This window comes from Oncorhynchus nerka, linkage group LG9b, assembly GCF_034236695.1.
Source record: "Oncorhynchus nerka isolate Pitt River linkage group LG9b, Oner_Uvic_2.0, whole genome shotgun sequence".
NCBI lineage: Eukaryota > Metazoa > Chordata > Actinopteri > Salmoniformes > Salmonidae > Oncorhynchus > Oncorhynchus nerka.
The window spans coordinates 37,489,418-37,515,448 of NC_088424.1; the positions used below are offsets into that span (position 1 = coordinate 37,489,418).

General features: G+C 43.7%; 1 protein-coding gene across 1 annotated transcript; it reads left to right on the plus strand.

The window, feature by feature from the left end:
- Nucleotides 1–1,099: 1,099 nt before the first annotated feature.
- Nucleotides 1,100–26,031, plus strand: onecut3b (one cut homeobox 3b). Its single transcript, XM_029643236.1, has 2 exons — nucleotides 1,100–2,171; nucleotides 25,419–26,031. Exons 1-2 carry the CDS (start codon nucleotides 1,100–1,102, stop codon nucleotides 25,802–25,804), a joined length of 1,458 nt encoding a protein of 485 aa, XP_029499096.1. The 3' UTR covers nucleotides 25,805–26,031.

Consider the following 26,031-nt stretch of genomic DNA (forward strand, 5'->3'; position numbering starts at 1 on the left):
GTTGGACCTCAGAACTTCAGAACGTTGGACCTCAGAACTTCAGAACGCTGGACCTCAGAACTTCAGAACGTTGGACCTCAGAACTTCCGCACGCTGGACCTCAGAACTTCAGAACTGTCTGGAGTTTAGAATGAAACGCTTCAGAACAGGATATGGTTTGCCCTTTTTTCTCAACATCATCATGCACGGCGTTAGGATTCTATCTGTGTGACCTCTCCACCCCCCAACAGGGTCAGGCCACATCATTCATCTCTGTCAATCAATACATTGATCAGGTTTATCACTAAGCGCATAAATGCCAAACCATTCACTCCGTGGGAAAACAACGTTTATCTGTAGAAGGGACACTTGTGCAGAGTGAATAAAATCAAATTGTGCGCATACTGTGATGAAGTATACTCGGAGAGATAGATTAGAGTTTGTTACTTTTAAAAACATTTGGCTTTTACATTTAAATATCTCAAGCACGCGCACACGCGCGCACACACACACACACACACACACACAGGTGCATGACATGACATGATGCCAGACCCCCTGGCACGTCTGTTCAACGTATATTCCATTCCACATTGGTTCAACGTATATTCATTGAAATTACGTGGAAACAACGTTTATTCAACCAGTGTGTGGCCAGTGCATACTCTTCACACATATACAGTCTGTGAATCCCACACGAAAATAATGCGCGTAACCGCCCCCGTTTTAAATACACAGGGGCGCGCCCACATACATCTTGATACCCGGCTCAGCCAATTTTCAGTGGAAGTGTTGTTGGACAAGGGATGAGATATAGCTAACGAGCGCCTATAACACAGGACAACAACACAGCCAAACGTGGACGAGGACTTTACGCGATATTTACCTACCTTGGAACAAGATAAATTATTTACAAAAACCATGTTGGATTGACTGGAGAAAAACTCTAATCAATGGATTGGTTTTGAGATCGTTTGGTAATATTATCACTTCAGGAGTCTGAGAGAGGGAGAGTGAGCGCGCGCCTCTGTCTGTGTGTGTGAGTCTGAGTGACCGAGAAGGAGCGGGAGAGAGAGGGAGGGGAGGGAGGTGGGATCAGGAAAGATATATTATTTCAGTGATGGAACTCACAATGGAAAACCTTGGAAACCTCCACGGCGTCTCGCACTCACAGGCCGGGGAACTGATGAGCTCCACGCACGCCCGGCAGTCCTCCGCCCCTTCACACCGGAACCTGGTTTCTCACGCACACGGCCGGTCGGCCATGGTGTCTAGTATGGCCGCGATCCTGGATGGTACCGGGGACTACCGGACAGACCCCTCGGCGCTCTCTGGCCACCTCCACCCGGCTATGAGCATGTGTGAGTCCGGGATGAGCCTGAGCAACACCTACACCACCCTGACCCCTCTCCAGCACCTACCTCCCATATCCACGGTCTCCGACAAGTTCCACCACCCACACCCACACCCACACTCCCACCACCACGCAGCCGCCCACCAGCGACTCTCCGCGGGGAACGTCAGCGGGAGCTTTACGTTGATGAGGGATGACCACCGTGGACTGGCGTCTATGGGAAACCTGTACGGCCACTACCCTAAAGATATGTCCGGCATGGTCCATGGGTCCCTCTCCCCGTTGTCCAACAGTCTCGGCTCTTTGCACAACTCCCAGCAGACGCTCTCAGCCTACGGTCCAAGTGCTCACCTTACTAATGATGCCAAGATGCTCTCTCCCGTGACAGGCTTCGAGTCCCACGCCGCAATGCTGTCCCGGAGCGAGGAGCACCTTGCCAGGGGGTTAGGCGGCCATGGGCATGGCATGATGTCCAACCTCAACGGGATGCACCATCCGCACAGCCACCTTCACTCCCAGGCCAATGGGGCAGCGATGCTGGCCGAGCGAGAGAGGCACGGGGCTGGGTCCGGCCAGGGAGGAGTGTCGGGAGGGCAGGCGGATGAGATCAACACGAAAGAGGTGGCTCAACGGATAACGGCAGAGCTGAAGCGCTACTCAATTCCCCAGGCTATTTTCGCCCAGAGGATCCTATGTCGGTCCCAAGGAACCCTCTCGGATCTTCTGCGGAACCCCAAGCCGTGGAGTAAACTCAAGTCAGGCCGGGAGACGTTTAGGAGAATGTGGAAGTGGCTCCAGGAGCCCGAGTTTCAGCGGATGTCTGCCCTTCGGTTGGCGGGTAAGATGCTTCTGGTCTCGCGGCCTTTCTCGTGTGGGCTGCTTATTGAACAGCCGATCGTAACTATTGACGTTTTACGCATAAAAGCGTAGTTTGCTCACTCTTTTGTCAAACCCTCTCTATTTAATGTTACGATAAATAACTAGCTGTATAGGCTACTACAATGAACCTGATATGCTATATATAACTTATTTTAGGCTAAAGACGTCCAGCGTTGTAAGAAAAATCACAGTAAAACGACCGTTATACACGTCAGACAAAACCACAACTTCCAAACGATTCAGCACCATAGTCAGTGCAAAACGGGTGCGACAAAAACGAGACCAGGTACGTCTTAAACTTCAGAGCAGACTTTGTGAGAGAATCTTTCTCTCTTTTTAAATCGCCGTTTTTGTTGTTGTTGAGAGACACAGTATCTGCGGTACAGTGCAAGTGATTGCATGATATCCCTGTCAGCATTTGTTGGTGTGACACGTTCCAAGAGAAACTGCATGTACACTGTTACACCTCAGCCCAACGTTAACAGGGTTTTTGTCGGCTCCCCATGCAGCCTGATATAACCACTGAGAGGACCTGGACATTTCATAGTCATGTAAGGCTAATATGAGGCTCTGGTGTATTATGGGGATATGTGTGCTCTGTTACGCGCCAGGCCGGATGTGTTTGTGTGTAATAATAAATTGCATTTGTAGAGCACTTGACATTTACAGACAGACATCACAAAGTTATTTACATTGTGTGCTTTAATAATAGGGGGAAACTATTAGGAGAGAATTAAAAGATAGCTAGTGGCCTAGAACTATACAATACGCACAATAATAAGGGAGGCGACAGCGACTGAAAACATAAAACTTGGTGTCTAAAAGCATGTCGTCCTGTCCATCGTGGTTCTCTCTAGTGAATCCCACATGTTCCAAACATGTCACCCTCACAGTCACTCCCTCTCATTTGTCCCGCTTGCCCCGCCAGCTTGAACATAAAGGCCTAAACTCGTCGCAGGTTGGTATTTATTGTCCTTAGTATTGTTCTGGAGGCAGCTCTGCAGAGAGCTTACTAGCTGGCACGCTGGCATAGCCACAAAGTCATACAAACTGAGTTTAAACCTAACCGTAACCCTAACCTTAACCACACTGCTAACCCTAATGTTTAACCCTAACCTTCAATTAAGACCAAAAATAACATTTTTGTTTTCATGAATTTTTACGATATAGCAGCTGGCCCATCTAGCGGATATCGCTCAGTTCTGCCTCCAGGGCAAGATTCCTGACAATAGATGTCAACCTACAAACTAGTCGCGCAGGAGGAGAGCGTGTCAGAGGGGCGCGTGACCTCTGGCTGCACGGTCAATACGCGAGTTCCCACTCTCCCCTTTTAAATGTGGCACATGGATCAATATTCGAATCCAGACATGAAATACAGCTAACCACATGGCCGCGCCGGGTTTTCATTTAGGCAGCTTTTGTAGTTTAAGGTCTAAAATGAGACTAGATAGGCCTATGGGTTGTCCGGTCTGTCTACCACTGGCTTCCTCCTGCTTTGGTGACGCAGGCGTTTAGTTGCCTGGTCGAATACCGAATACTGACTCGTATCACGGGTTACCTGCCTGTTAAGTTTATTTCGAAATTTAAAATGCTGTCGAGCCTATCCCTTGGCCATAGAAAAACATTTACTATAAAATACAAACTATTTTCGTGCAAAGGAATTTTCTTGCCACGGACACATTTTCACCACAGTAGGTACTAAGTGACCAAATAAAGGCCACAAAGACCTTCGTTATGTTTTAATTATCATTTTTCTCTATGCGGTTGATTTGTTTGATTCATTTTATCACGTTTATGTTTTACATTTCATTCGTTCTCCAGTCAATAATTTCAAAACAAGAGACATTTGAAATGATTGTACAAGAAAAAATATCATAAACCGAAATGAAAAACTTATAGTTAGAGTTGTTTTTCCAATTGGTTATTACATTTCTGAGAAAATGTATAGTTTTACTGTAAAACAGGAGGGATATTTTCAGACAATTTCAGACAAAACCATGTTGTGCCCAATCATGTTTGTACCATGTTTTGTGCTGCTACCATGTTGTGCTCCTGCCATGTTGTGTTGCTACCATGTTGTTGTCATGTTGTGTTGCTAGAATGCTGTGTTGTCATGTGTTGCTGCCATGCTATGTTGTTGTCTAAGGTCTCTCTTTATGTAGTGTTGTGGTGTCTCTCTTGTCGTGATGTGTGTTTTGTCCTATATATACAGTGGGGCAAAAAAGTATTTAGTCAGCCACCAATTGTGCAAGTTCTCCCACTTAAAAAGATGAGAGAGGCCTGTAATTTTCATCATAGGTACACTTCAACTATGACAGACAAAATGAGAAAAAAAATCCAGAAAATCACATTGTAGGATTTTTAATGAATTTATTAGCAAATTATGGTGGAAAATAAGTATTTGGTCACCTACAAACAAGCAAGATTTCTGGCTCTCACAGACCTGTAACTTCTTCTTAAAGAGGCTCCTCTGTCCTCCACTAGTTACCTGTATTAATGGCACCTGTTTGAACTTGTTATCAGTATAAAAGACACCTGTCCACAACCTTAAACAGTCACACTCCAAACTCCACTATGGCCAAGACCAAAGAGCTGTCAAAGGACACCAGAAACAAAATTGTAGACCTGCACCAGGCTGGGAAGACTGCATCTGCAATAGGTAAGCAGCTTGGTTTGAAGAACCTGTGGGAGCAATTATTAGGAAATGGAAGACATACAAGACCACTGATAATCTCCCTCGATCTGGAGCTCCACGCAAGATCTCACCCTGTGGGGTCAAAATGATCAGAAGAACGGTGAGCAAAAATTCTAGAACCACACGGGGGACCTAGTGAATGACCTGCAGAGAGCTGGGACCAAAGTAAGAAAGCCTACCACACTACGCCGCCAGGGACTCAAATCCTGCAGTGCCAGACGTGTCCCCCTGCTTAAGCCAGTACATGTCCAGGCCCGTCTGAAGTTTGCTAGAGAGCATTTGGATGATCCAGAAGAAGATTGGGAGACTGTCATATGCTCAGATGAAACCAAAATAGAACTTTTTGGTAAAAACTCAACTCGTCGTGTTTGGAGGACAAAGAATGCTGAGTTGCATCCAAAGAACACCATACCTACTGTGAAGCATGGGGGTGGAAACATCATGCTTTGGGGCTGTTTTTCTGCCAAGGGACCAGGACGACTGATCCGTGTAAAGGAAAGAATGAATGGGTCCATGTATCGTGAGAGTTTGAGTGAAAACCTCCTTCCATCAGCAAGGGCATTGAAGAAGAAACGTGGATGGGTCTTTCAGCATGACAATGATCCCAAACACACCGCCCGGGCAACGAAGGAGTGGCTTCGTAAGAAGCATTTCAAGGTCCTGGAGTGGCCCAGCCAGTCTCCAGATCTCAACCCCATAGAAAATCTTTGGAGGGAGTTGAAAGTCTGTGTTGCCCAGCAACAGCCCCAAAACATCACTGCTCTAGAGGAGATCTGCATGGAGGAATGGGCCAAAATACCAGCAACAGTGTGTGAAAACCTTATGAAGACTTCGTGAAAACGTTTGACCTCTGTCATTGCCAACAAAGGGTATATAACAAAGTAGTGAGATAGACTTTTGTTATTGACCAAATACTTATTTTCCACCATAATTTGCAAATAAATTCATAAAAAATCCTACAATGTGATTTTCTGGATTTTTTTCTCTCTCATTTTGTCTGTCATAGTTGAAGTGTACCTATGATGAAAATGACAGGCCTCTCTCATGTTTTTAAGTGGGAGAACTTACACAATTGGTGGCAAACTAAATACTTTTTTGCCCCACTGTATATATATTTTTGTTAAATTCCCAGTCCCCGTCCCCCGCAGGAGGCCTTTTGCCTTTTGGTAGGCCTTCATTGTAAATAAGAATTTGTTCTTAACTGACTTGCCTTGTTATATAAAGGTTCCGTCCCCTAATCATGGTGAAAATATTCTCACTCTGTATAATAGCTGAATATTCCATTGACATATCATTTCTGTTCATATGCTTTAATCATTTAATTTACTCATAAACAAACTGTAGAAACAACTACAAAGCTTATATGTGATCCCATTACATGCATGTATTTTCTCCATTCTAATCTGTCAAAAGGAAGATCCGTCTGAACACGGTGTAGTGGTGTGCATTCTCTTGTGATTAGTGCCCAGAGGGGTTGATTTTAGTACCCCTCCCACAACTTTCAATTAAATCATATACATCTGAATGGCTGATGAGTTATTGACTCATGATAAGTGTGTGTGTGTGTGTGTGTGTGCGTGTGTGTGTGTGTGTTTGTGTGTCAGCAAGCATGTGTTGAGTTGAAATGCTGATCGCACCAAATCACAACCAAGTTTCCTGTGTGTATGTGTTCAAGAGTAGCCTGGTCCCAATCCTCCTATCTCATTGTCATACGATGCATATTTGGCAAGGCATTGAACCAACACAAAACAAGGAGTTGGTCAAATCACAAACAGGCGGGATCAGCAGGCTAGTTCAAGGGTCCATAAGGACACAGACTGTTGAAGCTGCTAGCAGGTTGTTGGAGATGGTGTTCTTGTAGTACATCGTTTTCACAGGTGTTACAGTCAATACCACTGATTCCTCTGCACTGTCACACGGTCTACTCTACAGGTCAGACAGTGCAACAGTTGTTTGAAGTTGTACCGCTACAGAACGGATACTGGTGCAACCTTTCCTGATAGGAATCTAAAAAAAAGACAATGAAAAAGCCAGATAGTTAGGTAGATAGATATATATAGTTGAAGTCGGAAGTTTACAAACACTTAGGTTGGAGTCATTAAAACGTGTTTTTCAACCTCTCCACAAATTTCTTGTTAACAAACTATAGTTTTGGCAAGTCGGTTAGGACATCTACTTTGTGCATGACACAAGTCATTTTTCCAACAATTGTTTACAGACAGATTATTTCACTTAAAATTCACTGTATCACAATTCCAGTGGGTCAGAAGTTTACACACACTAAGTTGACTGTGCCTTTAAACAGCTTGGAAAATTCCAGAAAATGATGTCATGGCTTTAGAAGCTTCTGATAGGCTAATTGACATAATTTGAGTGAATTGGAGGTGTACCTGTGGATGTATTTCAAGGCCTACCTTCAAACTCAGTGCCTCTTTGCTTGACATCATGGGAAAATCAAAAGAAATGAGCAAAAAAATTGTAGACCTCCACAAGTCTAGTTCCTCCTTGGGAGCAATTTCCAAACACCTGAAGGTACCACGTTCATCTGTATAAACAATAGTACGCAAGTATAAACACCATGGGACCATGCAGCCGTCATACCAATCAAGAAGGAGACGCGTTCTGTCTCCTAGAGATGGACGTACTTTGGTGTGAAAAGTGCAAATCAATCCCAGAACAACTGCAAAGGACCTCGTAAAGATGCTGGAGGAAACAGGTACAAAAGTATCTATATCCACAGTAAAACGAGTCCTATATCGACACAACCTGAAAGGCCGCTCAGCAAGGAAGAAGCCCATGCTCCAAAACCACCATAAAAATGCCAGACTGCGGTTTGCAATTGCACATGGGGACAAAGATCATACTTTTTGGAGAAATGTCCTCTGTTCTGATGAAACAAAAATAGAACTGTTTGGCCATAATGACCATCGTTATGTTTGGAGGAAAAAGTGGGAGGCTTGTAAGCCAAAGAACACCATCCCAACTCTGAAGCATGGGGGTGGCAGCATCATGTTGTGGGGGTGCTTTGTTGCACTTCACAAAATAGATGGCATTATAAGGAAGGAAAATGATGTGGATATATTGAAGAAACATCTCAAGACATCAGTCAGGAAGTTAGAGCTTGGATCTTCCAAATGGACAATGACCCCAAGCATACTTCCAAAGTTGTGGCAAAATGGCTTAAGGACAACAAAGTCAAGGTATTGGAGTGGCCATCACAAAGACCTGACCTCAATCCTATAGAAGATTTGTGGGCAGAACTGAAAAAGTGTGTGCGAGCAAAGAGGCCTACAAACCTGACTCAGTTACACCAGCTCTGTCAGGAGAAATGGGCCAAAATTCACCCAACTTATTGTGTGAAGCTTGTGGAAGGCTACCTGAAACGTTTTACCCAAGTTAAACAATTTAAAGGCAATGCTACCAAACACTAATTGAGTGTATGTAAACTTCTGACCCACTGGGAATGTGATGAAAGAAATAAAAGCTGAAATAAATTATTCTCTCTACTATTATTCTGAAATTTCACATTCTTAAAATGAAGTGGTGACCCTGACTGACCTAAGACAGGGAATTTTTACTAGGATTAAGTGTCAGGAATTGTGAAAAACTGAGTTTAAATGTATTTGGCTAAGGTGTATGTAAACTTCCGATTTCCACTGTAGGTAGGTAGGTAGGTAGATAGATAGATAGATAGATAGATAGCTGTAGCCATATAGCTGTGCTAGTGATTGTCATTAATAGTGTAGCTCTGTCCTTTCTCTGTTTGCCTGGCTTTGCACATAGGAAATCAATAAAGCTGCTTCCCATTCCCAACCCCCTCTCTCTCTCTCTCTCTCTCTCTCTCTCTCTCTCTCTCTCTCTCTCTCTGTCTGTCTGAGGGATAAAGCTTGAGGACTGGAAACCCAAACACTGCAGGAAACAGAGTTGAGGGATAAAGCTCGAGGACTGGAAACCCAAACACTGTAGGAAACAGAGTTGAGGGTTGAAGCTTGAGGACTGGAAACCCAAACACTGTAGGAAACAGAGTTGAGGGTTGAAGCTCGAGGATAGAAGGAAATCCATCTGCTACAATGTGATAAATATGAGGAGGAAAAGCTGCAAATCTATTGTGTTATTTTAGTGTAAGAGCTGTTTGAAAAGACCACTTGAAATTTCAGTCTGTTTTGGTGGGATGGAGTGTTGGCCTGCCTGGTGACATCACCAGGCAAAAAATTAGTTACCAGACCAATAAGAAAGAGAGTTCCAAACCTCTCTGCCAATCACAGCTAGTTTTCAGTTTTCCTCTCCTCACAAAGACCACTCCCAGCATGTCCTAGCAAAAATATTGCTTTGCTAAGAAGCATTTTTCTTCTTCTTTTTGACAATTTTAATTTTAAACCCAGAAATGATATGATATTGATATAAAAACGTCTGCATTGGACCATTAAGTTGTCCTTTGTGGCTCAGTTGGTAGAGCATGGCGCTTGTAACCCCAGGGTAGTGGGTTTGATTATTCCCTGGACCACCCATATGTTAAACATATGCAAGCATGACTGTAAGTTGCTTTGGATAAAAGCGACAGCTAATTAACATATTATTAAGCCAGGATTTGGTCTATGGTGTACAGCAGTTGTCTTTGTGGTTGATTCTTTCTCTGCGACTGTGTCAGTTGGTGTTCACCAGGGTGTTAGAGAGCTACAAGGTAGGCATGCTCTCGCTCCAGCCCAGGACTAACATATGTGATTCAGCTATACCACCTGAGCTGTGTGAGGTACATGGCGTGAGATGGGGAGCTGTCCTTGTTCCTGATCATTCAGACTGTGATTCTGAATGGACAGCTGGTCCCAGGTGTGTCATTTGTGATAGTGGAGGTAGAACTGGGACAGAGCGAACAATCTGATCATAAGTCAGATGTTGTTTGATCATATTCATCAGGGTTCAATGCACAGAACATTTTTGTTATTATTAGACATTATTATTAGAAATGTGATCTACAGAATGGAATAACACTATTTATAAACTGGGTGGTTCGATCCCTGAAATTTGATTGGCTATCAGCCGTGGTATATCAGACCATATACCACAGGTATGACAAAACATGTATTTTTACTGCTCTAATTACGTTGGTAACCAGTTTATAATATCAATAAGGCACCTCGGGGGTTTGTGATGTATGGGCAATATACCACGGCTAAGGGCTGTGTCCAGACACTCCACGTTGTGTCGTGCATAAGAACAGCCCTTAGTCGTGGTATATTGGCCACATACCACACCCTCTCATGGCTTATTGCTCAATTATATCCTTATCTCTCTGTTGTGGGGGCGCCCATACCCCAACACTGCCAGCGCCATTCATATATTTTGTAGACCCAATGTCTTTGATGCTGTCTATGAAAGATTAATGCCAATCTGTAGTTTAGCCCAGTGTTCTTGGTTTATGCAATTAAATGCAAATGTTCAGATTGCTGCAAGTAAATGAACTCTATCAAAACGTAAACAAAAAGAGTGATATGTGAAATAAGAGAGCAGGGGCTGGTATTGATTCAGGGTTGGTGAGTTTGGGCTTTGTGTGAACAGGCTGATAGAGGTAGGGTAGTGAAAGGATCGATAGAGACTTTAATAATTGATAAGCATGAGGGAGAGGGAGATGGAGGAGAGTGGAAGGAAGAGAGAGAAGGAGGAGTAGAGTGGCGTAGCCCTTGTAAGAGACTCACTTCTGGGTAAGCAAAGCCAAATGTGTGGTTAACACACAGCGTCAACCACAACCCCAACATACGTGTGGTACCTACAAACAGAATTGTGTATAACATGCTGTTTAAACCTGTAGAAAAACACCAACATCACACTTCAGACACTAAAATAACTGGGTTACTAAGAATGCACTGGTTAAATCTGTGGTCAACAACAACTGCATATCCTAACACTTTTGAATTGAACCTTTATTGAAACCTGAAAGTAATGTTATGATAAATAATATCTTGTAGAAAGGAGACAGATTTACATAGAATAGCCCTCTCAAGACAAAGGCAGTGTTTTTTAACAGATGATTCTAGCATATGTAGTCTGCCATAGTAACGATCCATTTCTGCTTATGTCAGCAAAACCACCTTAATGCAATCCAGGCTTGTGATGTCATTTCATTTTTAAAGGTTGCTATGGTTTATGGGGTATGTAAATGCATCTTTATGTAGGCATGCATGCACATTGTACTGTGCGTGCGTGTGTGTGCGTGTGCGTGTGTGTTTGTGTTTGTGTGTGGTGTGTACATGTGTGATTGGGTTATACAGTGTGTCTGCACTATACATTGTTCAGGCTTATCTGACTCGCTCAGAATCGGTATCGATTTCCTCTCCTCTGCTCTCTCTCTCTCTCTCTCTCTCTCTCTCTCTCTCTCTCTCTCTCTTTCTCTCTCTCTCTCTGTTTGTCTCCCTCCATCTCTGGCACTGCACCAGCAGAAGCCAGCCGAGCAGATCCATCCCTCCCCTTTCCTCCCCCTCCTCTCCCCTCTGCATCATTGACTCTCCCATCAATGGTCCTCCCTGCTACTACAGAACAAACATCCATGTGTACTGCTACCAGCGCTCCCAGTCTCAGAATTATATCTTCATCCATGTTTACTGCTACCAGCGCTCCCAGTCTCAGAATTATATCTTCATCCATGTTTACTGCTACCAGCGCTCCCAGTCTCAGAATTATATCTTCATCCATGTTTACTGATACCAGCGCTCCCAGTCTCAGAATTATATCTTCATCCATGTGTACTGCTACCAGCGCTCCCAGTCTCAGAATTATATCTTCATCCATGTGTACTGCTACCAGCGCTCCCAGTCTCAGAATTATATCTTCATCCATGTGTACTGCTACCAGCGCTCCCAGTCTCAGAATTATATCTTCATCCATGTTTACTGCTACCAGCGCTCCCAGTCTCAGAATTATATCTTCATCCATGTGTACTGCTACCAGCGCTCCCAGTCTCAGAATTATATCTTCATCCATGTTTGCTGATACCAGCGCTCCCAGTCTCAGAATTATATCTTCATCCATGTTTACTGCTACCAGCGCTCCCAGTCTCAGAATTATATCTTCATCCATGTTTACTGCTACCAGCGCTCCCAGTCTCAGAATTATATCTTCATCCATGTTTACTGCTACCAGCGCTCCCAGTCTCAGAATTATATCTTCATCCATGTTTACTGCTACCAGCGCTCCCAGTCTCAGAATTATATCTTCATCCATGTTTACTGCTACCAGCGCTCCCAGTCTCAGAATTATATCTTCATCCATGTTTACTGCTACCAGCGCTCCCAGTCTCAGAATTATATCTTCATCCATGTTTACTGCTACCAGCGCTCCCAGTCTCAGAATTATATCTTCATCCATGTGTACTGCTACCAGCGCTCCCAGTCTCAGAATTATATCTTCATCCATGTTTACTGCTACCAGCGCTCCCAGTCTCAGAATTATTACTTCATCCATGTTTACTGATACCAGCGTTCCCAGTCTCAGAATTATATCTTCATCCATGTGTACTGCTACCAGCGCTCCCAGTCTCAGAATTATATCTTCATCCATGTGTGGTGCTACCAGCGCTCCCAGTCTCAGAATTATATCTTCATCCATGTGTACTGCTACCAGCGCTCCCAGTCTCAGAATTATATCTTCATCCATGTTTACTGCTACCAGCGCTCCCAGTCTCAGAATTATATCTTCATCCATGTGTACTGCTACCAGCGCTCCCAGTCTCAGAATTATAGCTTCATCCATGTTTACTGATACCAGCGCTCCCAGTCTCAGAATTATATCTTCATCCATGTGTACTGCTACCAGCGCTCCCAGTCTCAGAATTATTCATCCATGTTTACTGCTACCAGCGCTCCCAGTCTCAGAATTATATCTTCATCCATGTTTACTGATACCAGCGCTCCCAGTCTCAGAATTATATCTTCATCCATGTGTGGTGCTACCAGCGCTCCCAGTCTCAGAAATATATCTTCATCCATGTGTGGTGCTACCAGCGCTCCCAGTCTCAGAATTATATCTTCATCCATGTTTACTGCTACCAGCGCTCCCAGTCTCAGAATTATATCTTCATCCATGTTTACTGCTACCAGCGCTCCCAGTCTCAGAATTATATCTTCATCCATGTTTACTGATACCAGCGCTCCCAGTCTCAGAATTATATCTTCATCCATGTGTACTGCTACCAGCGCTCCCAGTCTCAGAATTATATCTTCATCCATGTGTACTGCTACCAGCGCTCCCAGTCTCAGAATTATATCTTCATCCATGTGTACTGCTACCAGCGCTCCCAGTCTCAGAATTATATCTTCATCCATGTTTACTGCTACCAGCGCTCCCAGTCTCAGAATTATATCTTCATCCATGTGTACTGCTACCAGCGCTCCCAGTCTCAGAATTATATCTTCATCCATGTTTGCTGATACCAGCGCTCCCAGTCTCAGAATTATATCTTCATCCATGTTTACTGCTACCAGCGCTCCCAGTCTCAGAATTATAGCTTCATCCATGTTTACTGCTACCAGCGCTCCCAGTCTCAGAATTATATCTTCATCCATGTTTACTGATACCAGCGCTCCCAGTCTCAGAATTATATCTTCATCCATGTGTGGTGCTACCAGCGCTCCCAGTCTCAGAAATATATCTTCATCCATGTGTGGTGCTACCAGCGCTCCCAGTCTCAGAATTATATCTTCATCCATGTTTACTGCTACCAGCGCTCCCAGTCTCAGAATTATATCTTCATCCATGTTTACTGCTACCAGCGCTCCCAGTCTCAGAATTATATCTTCATCCATGTTTACTGATACCAGCGCTCCCAGTCCCAGTCTCAGAATTATATCTTCATCCATGTGTACTGCTACCAGCGCTCCCAGTCTCAGAATTATATCTTCATCCATGTGTACTGCTACCAGCGCTCCCAGTCTCAGAATTATATCTTCATCCATGTGTACTGCTACCAGCGCTCCCAGTCTCAGAATTATATCTTCATCCATGTTTACTGCTACCAGCGCTCCCAGTCTCAGAATTATATCTTCATCCATGTGTACTGCTACCAGCGCTCCCAGTCTCAGAATTATATCTTCATCCATGTTTGCTGATACCAGCGCTCCCAGTCTCAGAATTATATCTTCATCCATGTTTACTGCTACCAGCGCTCCCAGTCTCAGAATTATAGCTTCATCCATGTTTACTGCTACCAGCGCTCCCAGTCTCAGAATTATATCTTCATCCATGTTTACTGATACCAGCGCTCCCAGTCTCAGAATTATATCTTCATCCATGTGTGGTGCTACCAGCGCTCCCAGTCTCAGAATTATATCTTCATCCATGTGTGGTGCTACCAGCGCTCCCAGTCTCAGAATTATATCTTCATCCATGTTTACTGCTACCAGCGCTCCCAGTCTCAGAATTATATCTTCATCCATGTTTACTGCTACCAGCGCTCCCAGTCTCAGAATTATATCTTCATCCATGTTTACTGATACCAGCGCTCCCAGTCTCAGAATTATATCTTCATCCATGTGTACTGCTACCAGCGCTCCCAGTCTCAGAATTATATCTTCATCCATGTGTACTGCTACCAGCGCTCCCAGTCTCAGAATTATATCTTCATCCATGTGTACTGCTACCAGCGCTCCCAGTCTCAGAATTATATCTTCATCCATGTTTACTGCTACCAGCGCTCCCAGTCTCAGAATTATAACTTCATCCATGTGTACTGCTACCAGCGCTCCCAGTCTCAGAATTATATCTTCATCCATGTTTGCTGATACCAGCGCTCCCAGTCTCAGAATTATATCTTCATCCATGTTTACTGCTACCAGCGCTCCCAGTCTCAGAATTATATCTTCATCCATGTTTACTGCTACCAGCGCTCCCAGTCTCAGAATTATATCTTCATCCATGTTTACTGCTACCAGCGCTCCCAGTCTCAGAATTATATCTTCATCCATGTTTACTGCTACCAGCGCTCCCAGTCTCAGAATTATATCTTCATCCATGTTTACTGCTACCAGCGCTCCCAGTCTCAGAATTATATCTTCATCCATGTGTACTGCTACCAGCGCTCCCAGTCTCAGAATTATATCTTCATCCATGTTTACTGCTACCAGCGCTCCCAGTCTCAGAATTATATCTTCATCCATGTTTACTGATACCAGCGCTCCCAGTCTCAGAATTATATCTTCATCCATGTGTACTGCTACCAGCGCTCCCAGTCTCAGAATTATATCTTCATCCATGTGTGGTGCTACCAGCGCTCCCAGTCTCAGAATTATATCTTCATCCATGTGTACTGCTACCAGCGCTCCCAGTCTCAGAATTATATCTTCATCCATGTTTACTCCTACCAGCGCTCCCAGTCTCAGAATTATATCTTCATCCATGTGTACTGCTACCAGCGCTCCCAGTCTCAGAATTATAGCTTCATCCATGTTTACTGATACCAGCGCTCCCAGTCTCAGAATTATATCTTCATCCATGTGTACTGCTACCAGCGCTCCCAGTCTCAGAATTATAGCTTCATCCATGTTTACTGCTACCAGCGCTCCCAGTCTCAGAATTATATCTTCATCCATGTTTACTGATACCAGCGCTCCCAGTCTCAGAATTATATCTTCATCCATGTGTGGTGCTACCAGCGCTCCCAGTCTCAGAAATATATCTTCATCCATGTTTACTGCTACCAGCGCTCCCAGTCTCAGAATTATATCTTCATCCATGTTTACTGATACCAGCGCTCCCAGTCTCAGAATTATATCTTCATCCATGTGTACTGCTACCAGCGCTCCCAGTCTCAGAATTATATCTTCATCCATGTTTACTGCTACCAGCGCTCCCAGTCTCAGAATTATATCTTCATCCATGTTTACTGCTACCAGCGCTCCCAGTCTCAGAATTATATCTTCATCCATGTGTACTGCTACCAGCGCTCCCAGTCTCAGAATTATATCTTCATCCATGTGTACTGCTACCAGCGCTCCCAGTCTCAGAATTATATCTTCATCCATGTTTACTGATACCAGCGCTCCCAGTCTCAGAATTATATCTTCATCCATGTGTGGTGCTACCAGCGCTCCCAGTCTCAGAAATATACCTTCATCCATGTTTACTGCTACCAGCGCTCCCAGTCTCAGAATTATATCTTCATCCATGTTTACTGATACCAGCGCTCCCAGTCTCAGAATTATATCTTCATCCATGTTTACTGCTACCAGCGCTCCCAGTCTCAGAATTATATCTTCATCCATGTGTACTGCTACCAGCGCTCCCAGTCTCAGAATTATATCTTCATCCATGTGTACTGCTACCAGCGCTCCCAGTCTCAGAATTATATCTTCATCCATGTGTACTGCTACCAGCGCTCCCAGTCTCAGAATTATATTTTCATCCATGTGTACTGCTACCAGCCCTCCCAGTCTCAGAATTATATCTTCATCCATGTTTACTGCTACCAGCGCTCCCAGTCTCAGAATTATATCTTCATCCATGTGTACTGCTACCAGCGCTCCCAGTCTCAGAATTATATCTTCATCCATGTGTACTGATACCAGCGCTCCCAGTCTCAGAATTATATCTTCATCCATGTGTACTGCTACCAGCGCTCCCAGTCTCAGAATTATATCTTCATCCATGTTTACTGCTACCAGCGCTCCCAGTCTCAGAATTATATCTTCATCCATGTTTACTGCTACCAGCACTCCCAGTCTCAGAATTATATCTTCATCCATGTTTACTGATACCAGCGCTCCCAGTCTCAGAATTATATCTTCATCCATGTTTCTCAAACGTCAAATTTCGAAGTTGCAATCCAAGTTCAGGCATTAATTCCAAGTTATTAAGGTTAGGCATTAACTCAGAATGGTTAATGGTGAAGGTTTGGGTAGCGCTATATAAAATCCATTATTATTGTTAGTGTTATGAAGACTATCAAAGGGGAATAGGTCAATATTTACATAACATATACAATAATTCTCTCATCTGGGCTGTAACGGAGGAATTCATTTTAAAACATAAAAAAAGCCTAAATTGTCGAATTATGTGTAGCCTTGTAAAAGGTAATGAAAGACTGGGGATCAGATCTCTGCATGAAAATTCGTAGACACGCTCAGCTGGGAGGGTTCGGCTGGAGATGTGCTGTTCGTAGTTCTGAACATAGTTCTCTCCGTATAGGCCCTCTCCGTGGCTCTGACCATTCATTCTCTCGGTATAGGCTCTGTCCGTGGTTCTGACCATTCATTATCTCAGTATAGGCGCTCTCCGTGGCTCTGACCATTCATTATCTCAGTATAGGCTCTGTCCGTGGTTCTGACCATTCATTATCTCAGTATAGGCGCTCTCCGTGGCTCTGACCATTCATTTTCTCAGTATAGGCGCTGTCCATGGACTGAACAAATTTGGCACAAATTACAACAGCATTCGTATTTGCATTCTGACTGTAATATATAACGTTTGGTGGCAACATTGCGCCCCTTAAAAAGATGACAAGCTGACTTAGCCAGTCCCTATTCCCCAAATTTCAGTTTTGTAAACCCTGCAGTGCATTCACTAGGCTACTTGAGACCTGTGTGTGTGTGTGTGTGTGTGTGTGTGTGTGTGTGTGTGTGTGTGTGTGTGTGTGTGTGTGTGTGTGTGTGTGTGTGTGTGTGTGTGTGTGTGTGTGTGTGTGTGTGTGTGTGTGTGTGTGTATGGATACCTATTCTCATGTTTAGAATGTACAATAATAACACTAACGGTACATTTACACAACTTCAATTAAATGAAATGGAAGACGGAAACATGCGCATAACATGAGGAACGGTCACCGGTTTATTTGATTTATCTTTTGTAATAATAATATATTTTTTGCCTACTTCTATACATATTTCACTGATGAAATTATTTGACAAAAATTTACCGAAAGAAATACAACAACTAATGATGTAAATATACCTACTTAAAATACACATATATTTGTCTCTTTTTCTCAGAGCCAAACCGCGGAAAAGTAAAACATGGCATGCTGAAATAGTCAAGTCGTGCATGATATGATCTAAATGTACACGAATCCGCATCAGTTACTTTTTCCTATTTTCATAAACAATTGTAAATATGCATGATTAAATACGATACATACGCATCACGTATTTCTCGGTTTCCTTAGTTTCATATATTTATTAAATTTGTTGCTACATATTATTATTTTAAGGTTATCCATAATTTGGAGGAAAAACAAAACCATGTTCTGAACTCTAAAGTCCCTTATTTTAACCGTGTAGCCAAATGAATTTAGCCTTAAGAGCCTGTGACATATAGGCTATACATTTGTGTTTTTTAAAACTTGATTTAACTAGGCAAGTCAGAACAAGTTCTTATTTACAATGACAGCCAAACCCTAACGACGGTGGGCCAATCGTGCGCCGCCCTATTGGACTCTCAATCACGGCCGTTTGTGATACAGCCTGGAATCGAACTTAGGGTCTATAGTGACGTCTCTAGCTCTGGGGTACAGTGTCTTAGACCGCTGCGCCACTCAGGAGCCCGAGAGGCTCAGGCATTGCCTTTTCAACTCAATACCAGTGCTTGACTTGACAGGAGCTAACCGGCACCTGAAATGTTCTATTGCTTGAGCTCCTGTTTCTCTTAAGTATAAACAGTACCAGCACCGAAATTACTACCGAACACTTTTTCAGTCCAGGTCAAGCACTGCCCCATACTACAAACACCATACGAATAAACTGTTTAAAATAAATATCGTGTGCATAATAGCATAGCTTTTAAGAATAAATTGCATAACAAACAATTTCTGAAACCTGATTGTTCTATCGAATAAACAGCAGTTGTCTCCTTTCACTTTATAGGCAATGCCGCGAATAACAAATGGCTAGAAAGAATCTCTAAATTTCGGAAATATTGTATATTGGAAATAATATATATTGGAAATAATATATACAATATTGTGAATTATTTTCCCAAACATTAATTGTTACAGTTTGCTAAAATAATAGCTGCAATTAATATATAATGTAAATGCATGTTGAAATGTGCAGTAGCAACCACAAGATAATTCAACTGCAATTACTTGCTTGGCTTAGGCTACATTAGAAAGCAAAGGATTTCATCAACAAATGAACGAAATGTTTCAGCAAAATCAATCCATTTTCAATTAATTACAGCAGCTTCTAATGTAGGGACGGCTGTTGCTTGGCATGCCTTTGTGGGAACCCAACCGTTGACTTTACAGAATGCATTGGCTCTAATCAATACAATCAATGAGCGTAGATCTCAAAGGTGTGACGGACAGTGATTGATTGACATAAACTGTTTCTCGCCTGCAGTAGTCCGGCCGGTAAGGGAGAAGGCTCGTCTCACCGCACGCAAAACGCGATCACGTCATTCCGCCCCAGCCTCGGTCCCAGGCACACCGCTATAGCAGCACGGTGCGGTCAGTTATGAAACGCACACACACACACACACACACACACACACACACACACACACACACACACACACACACACACACACACACACACACACACACACACACACACACACACACACACACACACTTAAAGTTGGGAGGGCAAAATACAGCACCTTTAAGGATCCTTTGAAAACACAGTCATTTTAATGAAATAACATTTTCGTCATCAAACCTAAGATAGTACATATGCATTGAAGTGTTGATACATAAAATCCCCTGCTTGCCAATGTTTGGGTCAGGATTTTTGCAGTGTTTGCTGTTTGCACATGTCTATTTGCATATTTTTTCAGGCCTTCTATTCAAATGTTTCAGATAAGCTTTTGCAATTGTATAAACCTATAATAACATAGTTACTTTCACCCAAACTGTGCTCGGAACATTGTATTTATTTATTAACAAACACACTGATATTTGCGTCAGTTGGAAGTCATCAGCGCCTTTATGTAGGCTACCCTTTATGTAGGCTACCCTTTATGTAGGCTACCCTTTATGTAGGCTACCCTTTATGTAGGCTACCCTGGTGCCTTTTCCAGCCTAAATAATGTCCATCCTATGATCCTCACCTGAGTCCAAGGTAGCTTCCTATAAGGGTACTATCTCCCAACAGCCTAATCCCTAGATTAGGCCTACTATATCCTTACACTGTAAATCCCAGTGTACAGGCCCTATCTAAGCTATCTCTCATGTTTCCTCCATGTCCTCCACGCTGTCACGTGGCAGAGCTCACAGCAAGGAAGTCTAGTTCTACCAACCACCTGCTACCCTTCTCATCGTTAAGTGTGACGTCACGCGTACACGACTTTGTAAGTGTGGGAGCGAATCATTATGATGAGGAGGGAGGCTAAACTTCCTTTCTTTTGCAATTGAACATTTCCAAAAGGAAAGAGACTGCATGGGAAGGAGAGAGTAGGTCTACAGTGTACGGTTGTTCTTGGTAAATATATGTAAATCAATTATTTGAATGATGTGGTAACTGCGCAAAACAAACCTGGATTTGAGATTTGTGGTTGGTTACCACAGATTCTAACAACTCAGTGGCAGTCATGTCATGTATCAAGACATGAAGTATAAACTGGGTGGTTTGAGTCCTGAATGCTGATTGGCCGATAGCCGTGGTATATCAGGTATACCAGGGGTATGACAAAACATTTATTTTTACTGCTCTAATTACGTTGGTAACCAGTTTATAATAACAATAAGGGACCTCAGGGGTTTGTGTTATATTTCCAATATACCACGGCTAAGGGCTGTGTCCAGACACTCCGCATTGTGTTGTGCATAAGAACAGCCCTTAGCCGTGGTATATTGGCCACATACCACACCCTCTCATGCATTATTGCTTGAGTATAGAGGAAGCGCCTTTGACCTTTCACCTTATAAATTGAAAGTAATTTGAATGGTGCTTGATGCAGTTGGTTTGATTATAATTAACCCAGAGGTTAAGTCTCACTCCGTAAGTCTCTGGAGAATAGCATCTGTAAGAACAATATTATGTCAAAAAATATAGCTAAAATATATTGACCATTCTAAGTAGAGTCCTGGGGGTAACTAGACAAATTGCCTAATTGTCTAATTGTCTAATTGTCTAATTGCTGACACAAAAAAGCGACGTTTGGAAAAACATTGATAATGTGGATGAAGGTCATGCTTAGACAAAATTACCTCATATGTGTTAACTTCTTGTACAGTTGATTTCTCATGTAGGCTATGCTGTAGGCCTACCGTGGGGGTCTGGCTCTCAAGTGTTTGCGACGCTACTGGTTGAGCTAATGGGAGAGAAAGGAAGGGGAGAGTGGTGTTGGCGTTGTGAAATGGGAGAGAAAGAAAGGGGAGAGTGGTGTTGGCATTGTGAAATGGGAGAGAAAGAAAGGGGAGAGTGGTGTTGGCATTGTGAAATGGGAGAGAAAGGAAGGGGAGAGTGGTGTTGGGATTGTAAAATGGGAGAGAAAGGAAGGGGAGAGTGGTGTTGGCATTGTGAAATGGGAGAGAAAGGAAGGGGAGAGTGGTGTTGGCATTGTGAAATGGGAGAGAAAGGAATGGGAGAGTGGTGTTGGCATTGTAAAATGGGAGAGAAAGAAAGGGGATAGTGGTGTTGGCATTGTAAAATGAGAGAGAAAGGAAGGGGAGAGTGGTGTTGGCATTGTAAAATGGGAGAGAAAGGAAGGGGAGAGTGGTGTTGGCATTGTGAAATGGGAGAGAAAGGAAGGGGAGAGTGGTGTTGGCATTGTGAAATGGGAGAGAAATGAAGGGGAGAGTGGTGTTGGCATTGTAAAATGGGAGAGAAAGGAAGGGGAGAGTGGTGTTGGCATTGTAAAATGGGAGAGAAAGAAAGGGGAGAGTGGTGTTGGCATTGTGAAATGGGAGAGAAAGGAAGGGGAGAGTGGTGTTGGGATTGTAAAATGGGAGAGAAAGGAAGGGGAGAGTGGTGTTGGCATTGTGAAATGGGAGAGAAAGGAAGGGGAGAGTGGTGTTGGCATTGTGAAATGGGAGAGAAAGGAATGGGAGAGTGGTGTTGGCATTGTAAAATGGGAGAGAAAGAAAGGGGATAGTGGTGTTGGCATTGTAAAATGGGAGAGAAAGGAAGGGGAGAGTGGTGTTGGCATTGTAAAATGGGAGAGAAAGGAAGGGGAGAGTGGTGTTGGCATTGTGAAATGGGAGAGAAATGAAGGGAGAGTGGTGTTGGCATTGTAAAATGGGAGAGAAAGGAAGGGAGAGTGGTGTTGGCATTGTAAAATGGGAGAGAAAGAAAGGGGAGAGTGGTGTTGGCATTGTAAAATGGGAGAGAAAGGAAGAGGAGAGTGGTGTTGGCATTGTAAAATGGGAGAGAAAGGAAGGGGAGAGTGGTGTTGGCATTGTAAAATGGGAGAGAAAGGAAGGGGAGAGTGGTGTTGGCATTGTAAAATGGGAGAGAAAGGAAGGGGAGAGTGGTGTTGGCAATGGCCAGTAGCAGCAGTTGTCTGAAAACAGGCATTACGTATAAAATGATCAGTATATTAGCACTAGTATTCAGTCATTACATTAGTCAGTATTGAGTTGAGTTGAAACGTCACTTAGAAAGCCAGGGGAGAGCTTGGCAAGGCCGAGCCTAAATGAATTGAATAAACGTTCCTTGAAATGGGTTTGAAGAGCAGATCAATCGATATGGGGACTATCAATCTGAGGGCAAATTAAAACAATTGAGAACAACAAGGGGAGCAACAGACGAAGCAGAATGGAGTGGATGGACTGCTGCTGTGCATTTGACCCAGAATGTGGAGAAAAGTAGAACACTATAGAGTTAGTGTGAAGTGTGGTATGTGTGTGTGTGTGTTTATGTGTGTGTCAGTCCACAGTTATTAATGTCAGACTGAAGACTTGCAGAGAGACAATTAGTTGAGTAATTTCTACCTATAGGACTGAAGGACAAACAAACCTGAGATATATCATATTAGCTTGAATGGGAGAATAAATGTCAGAAAATAACTGGGCAGATATTTGGAGTAATGGGGATGTATGAAGGTCAGCATGCTATGCTTTCAGAGACATAAAATTAGACCACACACACTCCCAATGCCCCCCCCCACACACAGCCTACAGTATAAAAACAGACCACACACACTCCCAATGCCCCCCCCCCCCACACACACACAGCCTACAGTTTATTGGCCTATACACACACATCAACCTCACTGCCAAATCACACACACACACACACACACACACACACACACACACACACACACACACACACACACACACACACACACACACACACACACACACACACACACACACACACACACACACACACACACACACACATATTGATCGCCTCCACACAGTCAAATCTGTTTACTACTGTGGTCTAAACCTGCCATTCAGTCATCCATCATTTTCATACAGCACCTCCACATTGCAGAGAACATTACTCTGTCAGACACACACACACACACACACACACACACACACACACACACACACACACACACACACACACACACACACACACACACACACACACACACACACACACACACACACACACACACACACACACACACACACACACACTGTAAGAGGTGGAAAGACACACACACACACTGTAAGAGGTGGAAAGACATTCCTTTGTGTTTTTCTATAACTTCAATACCAGTCTGACCACGGCTCTTTGTTCCTCCTGAGATAAACAATTTCTTCTCTGGCTGTCTGTCACATGCTCGCTCCCGCTCTCTCCCCTGCCGTGAGTGGACTCGTGTGCGTGCTCAAGCATGCACACGGGTGTACACACACACGCACACGCACGCACGCACGCACACACACACACACACACACACACACACACACACACACACACACACACACACACACACACACACACACACACACCGGGGGCTCATGGATCAATATGGATCGATTGGGTGGGGAAGGGAGCCCTGATTACTGGACCAAGTGTTCAGGAGAAAACCGCGGAAAATCAATCATTGCAGCTTTTAGGGCAGCAGTACAGAACGGCTCAGAAACGCTAGACCTACTATAGCAGCCGACGATGCAAGAAAATACTCTCCACTCCACCACTCCACTAGCTACCAATGCAGCGCAGAGAGACACAAGGCCGATCACTGTCAAGGCAACAGTATTTCCACTTCTATCTCATGATGTAAGCAATATTACAGTGATTACCAATAGTAACTAGTTCATCTCCAAATGGAATTAACACACACACACACACACACACACACACACACACACACACACACACACACACACACACACACACACACACACACACACACACACACACACACACACACACACACACACACACACACACACACACACACACTAGCTGAACTACCTCCCATCTCACTGTTTCTCTCAAAATCACATCATGTCTCCGTTGGGTAACTACACCTCTCCTCCTATCTTTTCTTTTCATCTGTCCTCCCACTCTATCACTCTCGCCTCTCCATCACCCAGATGCCCTGTCCGTTCACTATATCATTCCTTCATTTATCCTTCCATCCCTCTGTCCCTCCACCATTCCGCCTGACAATCAATCTGTCTTTTCATCCATCCATCATCTCCCACCTACACCAGTTGACGTTAACCGTCCATCCACCCCTCCCCCACCCTGCCTGCATCCAAGGATGCGCAAAAATCACCAAATATCAAATCAAATAAAGTACAAAATACTTGTATTTTTTTTATGTATTTAATTCAAATACATACATTTTTTATTTTACAATACAAAATCATTTTGCAAGTAGCCTGCTGAACAGCAACAACATTCTCAGTAACAGTTTACATAAACTTTGAACTTGCTATGACTGTGATATGTTGTTGTTTATCTAACTTAATTGAATGCACTGACTGTAAGTTGCTCTGGATAAGAGTGTCTGCTGAATGACAAAAATGTAAATATATACTGTATGTGAAACTGAACAGACCTAAAGGAACCGCAAAGAACTCTGGGTTTTATTATTTATTATTGGCCTTGTTTCAGGGTGGAACTCATTACAATAATACTATATTGATTTTTACATTTCTATTCAGTTCATTTAGCAGACACTCTTATCACACCATAGTGCCATCAGAATTCTGATACCAATGAAGGCTGAACTGCTATACAAAATAGTATGAAAAAGTACTTTGAAAATACAAATCACAGCTCTCAAAATTATCTTTGTTACAACAAATATTGGATTGTAGTTCAGCCCAGTGCAATTCAAATGACAAAATACTCAGAAGTAACTGAACTAGATATTTCAAATACACAGAACAGAAATACTGCTCATCTCTGCCTGCATCCATCCTTTAATTATGTCCCCCCCACTTACTCCATCCCTCCTTTAATTATCTCCTCCATACTTACTCTTTCCTTCCCTCTCTTCACCCCCTCTCCACTTCATGTAGTAGGTTCCTGTTTGAGATATACTTTTGTATATGATCAATATTGCCAGTAAAATGAGGTCCAAATTCAACAATATGGGCAAATGTTCTTGGAAAGAGCTTGGAAGACAGGAGGAAACTAAACACTCCCCCTCTCTTCTCCCTGTCTTCTTCCTCTGCAGCCTGTAAGCGGAAGGAGCAGGACCAGGGTCGTGAGAGGAACCTGGTCCCCAAGAAACAGCGGTTGGTATTCACGGACCTGCAGCGCCGCACGCTGGCGGCCATCTTTAGGGAGAACCGCCGTCCATCCAAGGAGATGCAGATCACCATCAGCCATCAGCTAGGCCTGGAGCTCTCCACCGTCTCCAACTTCTTCATGAACGCTCGGCGACGCTGCCATGCCGACCGCTGGGGGTCCACTGGAGGCGCAGAGGGGAACGAGCACGCGGGTGTGCACGCGGGTGTGCAAGGGCACGGTCATATGCAGGCTCATGGGAACAACAACAACGCCGGTTCGTCCCCGGCACAACCGGGCACCTCCTCTGCTACCACCTTCTCCAAGGCCTGAGATGGAGGGGAAGAGGGTGGTGGGATCTAAAGCAGAGGTCACTGACCCTGGCGGTCCTGGAGGGCTGTAGTGTGTGCATGCTTTTGTTCCAGCCCAGCACTAACACACCTGATTCATCTACTGAGTTGAATCAGGTATGTATGACCATTGGTCTGAAGGTGTTCTCTTTTTGCGCTGAATCTCACCCTTTACTCCATTTAGTTTTGTCTGTCAGAAATCAAAGACAA

Bases quoted from the DNA above. Each gene is read 5' to 3' on its own strand.
- onecut3b (XM_029643236.1), top strand. From the start codon at position 1,100: ATGGAACTCACAATGGAAAACCTTGGAAACCTCCACGGCGTCTCGCAC. The intron at 2,172-25,418 runs GTAAGATGCTTC...CTTCCTCTGCAG, and splicing joins GTCTGCCCTTCGGTTGGCGG to CCTGTAAGCGGAAGGAGCAG.